Source organism: Haliotis asinina, chromosome 3 (genome assembly GCF_037392515.1).
Source record: "Haliotis asinina isolate JCU_RB_2024 chromosome 3, JCU_Hal_asi_v2, whole genome shotgun sequence".
Lineage (NCBI taxonomy): Eukaryota > Metazoa > Mollusca > Gastropoda > Lepetellida > Haliotidae > Haliotis > Haliotis asinina.
In genome coordinates, this window is record NC_090282.1 from 58527228 (window position 1) to 58533366 (window position 6139).

The 6139-nt window shown below is 38.4% G+C and overlaps 1 protein-coding gene across 1 annotated transcript; it reads left to right on the top strand.

The window, feature by feature from the left end:
• The first annotated feature begins 321 nt into the window (after nucleotides 1-321).
• On the top strand, nucleotides 322-1410 carry LOC137276933 (uncharacterized protein RT0683-like). The gene has a single exon (XM_067808584.1). It carries the CDS (start codon nucleotides 331-333, stop codon nucleotides 1306-1308), a length of 978 nt encoding a protein of 325 aa, XP_067664685.1. The 5' UTR covers nucleotides 322-330; the 3' UTR covers nucleotides 1309-1410.
• The last annotated feature ends 4729 nt before the right edge of the window (nucleotides 1411-6139 follow it).

Below are 6139 nucleotides of genomic sequence, written 5' to 3' on the forward strand. Positions count from 1 at the left end.
ACTTGATAAATACTTGTAAACCTGTGATAACATGTTCAAGACAAATTAAGATACGTACTTGAATGAAAGCGCAAAGGCTTAGCAGACAGCTCGATGATATTTAAACGCCGTATGGTTAGGGCATGATTAAGGCGACAAGATTAACATATTTTACAGAAAAATCTCATATTAAAGAATGAAAAGAAACAATGAAAAGAAGCCTTGAGATTTTCTCATGTGGAAATGTAGACACTCACTCTCTCACTTACTCTTTCTGTCTCTAAAATGTGTTATGTTCTTGTTTAAAATATTGAGTTGTATTTTCAAGGTCAAGTCACTCAAGATCCAAGTATGAAAACGTCAGCCATAAAAACCACATTAGTGTGTCTCGCTTTCTTCATATGCTGGAGCCTTTATTTTGTTTATCCTTCTACCAAGACGGGTCTTGTACAACGGGAAATCAACTCAGACATTGTTGGAACTATCGCAAACAAAATTATCAAGTTCATAGCTAGAAATTTCACAGCAACAGCTGATAGAGTTGACTGTTTCCTGGGAAGAAAACAATCTGTGATAGATATGTTGACACATCACCTTGCTAGTGATGATCAAGAATCACCTGCGACGAATGCTAAAAAGGTTCTATTTTATGACCGATTACTACTGAAAGAAAAGTTGGAATTTAGAAACCTCATCGAAACCTTCAGTGAAGGCGTGCCTACAAACATCACATATTTCCTCTATGCAGGAGCTTTACTTGGTTCCTACTCTCATCACGGCATGATTCCTTGGGACGATGATCTGGACATTATAGTGAGGGAGAAAGACAAGCCTTTACTGCTTGAATTCTTGCAGTCTCTCAGGCCAAAGTATGAACACTACACCAACTGGAAGGTGAACTGGAAATTTTACCACAAAAAGTCCCCAAATGCTGGCTCGAAGGCTTGGAAGTGGCCATTCATCGATATCTTTTTTTATTCTGAAAAGTCCTCATTCATCCAAGATTGTAGAGCAAAAACTAAGAAATTCAACAAGAGTGATGTGTTTCCTTTGATCAAGCGGCCTTTCATGGGAATGATGCTACCAGCACCGAGACACACCCGTAAGGTTTTGGAGTCGACTTACAATATCGATCTTTGTGTATCAAATTCATATGATCACAGACTGGAAAAAGACGTGCCATCAAAATGTGTAGTAAAACTCCCGTGTGACCTGTTAAAAGACAAATTCCCTTTTGTTGAAAGAAAGGACACAAAGAACACAACTGTTGAAGTTTTGGATACAGCATACAGCAAGCGAAGCGTGTATGAAACTACAGATATATATTGAAGTATTTTACTTGTATTACTTTGTATTACTTTCGTTGTGGATATGATACTCAAATCATTTCTGTGAGAAAGCATAATTCCTGTATTAAAATATTTGACATGGTATATCAACTCTACATGTTGTCTATGCATTTTGATAAAACTATTGTGCTATTGGAACGTCTAGGGGATGTGATATGCATTTCAGTGTATGATATGCGCATACAATTTTATGATCGTGTTATATCTGCTTGTTCCTTGAAACATTTACTATGTCCGGCTTTCATGTGGTTGGCGGTTTTCTAAGGATACCACGGGAGAAGCCAGTGTGGATAAAACAGTATGAACGCAGTTCACCATTAGCTACCGATTGCAAGAAAATGTGTCCCTGCATGGTCCTGAAAACCCTGTATCTAAAACAAATCGTTGGCACTTGTGTTATGGATTTTATATATGTCAGATATATATATATATATATATATATATATATATATATATATATATATATGTGTGTGTGTGAACTTTACAGACAATTTCACAGACAGAACGAGGTCACGCTCCCTTTAGTGTTGTGTTAAAGCAAGAAAATGTTCACAGTAATGGACGTTCATCTGTATGTTACAAAGAAAAGGTTGTTGTTTATTGCCTAGTTCTTTCCGGGTGGTCGAGATGAGGGGCGGAGTGGGGTGGGGTATGGTGTCGTTGCTTTTTATCAGTTCGAAGTAGTTGCAACCCGTGTGGTATACAAGAGCTCTGCTAAAATATCATGTAGTATCTACCGGTTCTTTCCGGGTGGTCGAGATGAGGGGCGGAGTAGGGTAGGGTATGGTGTCATTGCCTTTTATCAGTTCGAAGTAGTTGCAAACCGTGTGGTATACAAGAGCTCTGCTAAAATATCATGTAGTATCTACCGTTCACGTCAAACCCATGTCATATGTACCTGCACATTGCCCGACGGCACATTCCCTAGTGTGAAAGTAAAAACATATTAAACTCATAACAAAGGAAAACGTGTAGACTGTCTTTCATTCCACAGAGCAGAAAGGATAAAATGATGAAAATATTTCAGTGGATCATCGAGAAAAGTAATTGATACAGGCTTGGGAGAAAGTTAATCACGTTCTGGTCTAGAGTTGCACTCGTGCATCTGCATTTTAACCTTCTATCGCCACAGTACAGTACCATCCCGATGTGGCCTGCAACGACTGGAGTCTGGACCAAACAATCCAGTGACAAAATAGCGAGTTGACTCATTTTGTTTGTTACTGGAAAAGTAATTTCAGTACAATTATGGCATTCAATGGCAACGCAAATAAAGAAATGTACTTGCTTTCTGTAAGCAAAATACCGTTTGGGCCTCCCTCAACCAGTTCAAAGTATTCAAGTCATATATATGGCATGGTCGACATGAGTCATTAACGTACGATATAGATGCGTCTTATTCCCCGAATGCATTGCTCTCGCAAAAAATACATAATTGAAAGCATGAATGTTATTCAAACACCATAATACATTTGAGTCATGTTTTTATTATGCAAGTTCGTTTTTATGCTCAACGTTTCTTTGAAATTTCAAATCATTTAATGAGTTAATAGATGCACATGACTTGACAGGGAAAGACTCGATGTGGCCTAAAGTCATATCGCACCTCATCCTACAACAGGCACATACACAGAACAAGGTCGCTGTATTGTTGCTTGGTGAAATGCAATAAATATCTACTTTAGATCCCAGGGTATGCTAGACTTAGGTACGCGATAACAAGCTCCCTCTTCAAAGTTGAGCCGTTATCGTGGAGGCCCTTTCCCAACCGGGATTCAGTTGTCATGCTCGCAAATTTGGTTGACTCATATTCTCGTATCCCAGCTGCATATATATAGGTCGATACCGTTAGTCGCCGCCACGACAAGGGTGGGTTGCTGAAGGTAGCCTTACTTTCGGTGAAGCGATACAACAAATATACATCATTTTGGCAACTCTTTGTATTTTTCAGCTTTAATTATTAAAGAATACTGAAATTTTGCTTACTAAACTATTTTATCTGATGGAAGACATTCGTGAGTATTATATGTCCTTCGAAAGCCATAAAGACGGCACAAAAACTGTCGGTCCTATTTGCAGAGCGCTGCTTCCCATATGAAACATAAATGAGTGACTTTAGTCACATCGGCAGTATTTCGGCCATACCGCGAAAATGAAGGTTATACATTTGTAATAAATGACGTTAAATTGTAAACAAAATGTATCAACGAAACACATAAAAGCACCAGAAATATCACGGATATAGACTCAATGCTAGTATGTAAATATGAAACCGAAGACTCACTACACTATAAGAAATTTGGCTAGAGTTATCGTACGTTCTTTCTAATAACTGACAGCGTATAAACCAGGTTCTATGAAATTTGAAGCTTTTGTTTATTAATATCAAGTTTTGTGTATCAATGCATCTGCTGCGTAATGTGTTCATCTCCAACTGCATCCATACATATGAAAATTCTGTTTGCAACAATACCGTAATGTCAACGATCCCGTGACTTCACATATTGTCATGATCCATACATACAATTTTCACCATTTCATGACAATACAGTTTGAAGCAATACCGTAATCACACCGATCTCGTGACTTCACATATTGCCATGATCCATGTATGCAATTTTCACCATTTTATGAAAATCCTATTTAAAGCAATACCGTAATCACACCGATCTCGTGACTTCACATATTGCCATGATCCATACATTCCCCATATGGGCACAATACGTGAAGTCGAAGACCAGGGTTCAATTCCTCTAAATGGGCACAGCCTGTGAAGCTAATTACTGATATTGTTTGTTCAATGCCCCACATGCTTAGCTGTACATGTTACATTTTAGGCACAACGATATCGTATATCCCGATACGATGCATTGATGTTTAACTCTGAATATTTCCGAATCGCGATATTTTTTAACATACTTTAAAATCATCACGTATTTTATTCCACGATGTGACGATCGTAACTGTTGTAACTGCATTCAGCAATATGTAGATACTCGAGACGCTTTTGGTCTATGTTTTCCGTTTAATTCATTTCTTCAAAAAAAAGTGTCTGCTGTGACTTTTTTCAAATTAAGGTTTAAGTATCGTAGCACGTACCACCGTTATATCAGGATACGTATCGTACTACCACCATTATATCAGGATACGAATCGTAATACCACCATTGTGTCAGGATACGTATAGTATTACCGCCGTTACATCAGGATACGTATCGTATCGTCACCGTTATGTCAGGATACGTATTGTAATACCACCGTTATGTCAGGATACGTATAGTATTACCACCGTTATATCAGGATACGTATCGTATCGTCACCGTTATGGCAGGATACGTATAGTATTACCACCATTTTGCCAGGATACGTATAGTATTACCACCATTATGTCAAGATACGTATGGTATTACCACCGTTATATCAGGATACGTATCGTATCGTCACCGTTATGTCAGGATACGTATAGTATTACCACCATTATGCCAGGATACGTATAGTATTACCACCATTATGTCAAGATACGTATGGTATTACCACCGTTATGTCAGGATACGTATGGTATCGTCACCGTTTTGTCAGGATACGTATTATATCGTCACTGTTATATCAGGATACCTATTGTATCGCAGCTTAGGTGCACAATACATGGGCAATGACTAAAAGCTTAGTATCGTGATGCATTGTATCGCAGGTTGTGTGGCAATACCATCAAAATGTTTGTGGCAAGTGAAGGAGATATACATTCTGATACGCCCCCTGTGATTTACAGCTACGAGAAACAAGGCACAACATGCGACAATCAGATCCAAGAGCTAACAGTTACGAGGGGCCGAGCCGGTTGCTGGGCTACCCATGCCCAAAGCTCGGACAACAGCTGCATTGAAAGTACAATACAAATAGGGACAATGGTCCTTTTCACATTCCAAAAGCATGATGTCACTTTGCAAAGATCAACTGACGCTCCTCCAAACTTCACCAAAGAGTCAACACAATATTCCTTGATTTAGATTTTTCAACTGCTACTGCCAATCTCCATGCTTAATTTTCGATCGCTAATCCAAAGACTAGAGAGGTGACGATGCATCGTGCCATCAATGGATTGGAATTGTTGAGTTTCCAACTTCAACTTCAATTTCTTTATTTTCATAAAACCACCACTGGTGGTACAAGAGCAAAGAATATACAACATGAACAATATAAATATAAGCATACAGCATGATGATTGTAGTTATTTACGTAACAATTCATACAAGTGAGAGATGAAAAGTGATAAACATTTGCTAAGTTTAAAGTTGACAGGCGACATAACCTTGCTAAGAGATGATAAATTGGCCCAACTGTAATATTTTGGGTGGATGAATGATTTTCTGTAAGAATTAAATGTCATACATTTAAAAGGATAATGGAATCCGTCACCAAACTTTGCAACTATGTTGCAGGTTCATAGTCTACATTTTTTTTCTTCTCTCGGTGTGTTGCGCCATCGTGCCAGTTTCGATCGGATAGGGATGTGTAGAGATTTTGGAAATAAAAGACCTTTTTCAAAGGACGGTGTGTTTTTCCGATAGCAATTTATCGATGATAGAAGCGAAACGCTATCGATGCATCGATAGAATATGTGACTATAGATAGGTCTGTAGTTTACTCTGTTACTTACTCAGTGCAAAATACAGGAAGTACCCGATTCGTTCACTTTGACTCTTGAGTCATAGGCCCCTGTGACCCGTTAACTGTTTATATGATCTGGGCTTAAGGTTTCTTGTCATTTATCAAACGGGACTGGAACTAGTTCAGCTTCTTTTATTTCATATA

Coding starts and splice junctions, on each gene's coding strand:
- LOC137276933 (XM_067808584.1), top strand. CDS start 331: ATGAAAACGTCAGCCATAAAAACCACATTAGTGTGTCTCGCTTTCTTC.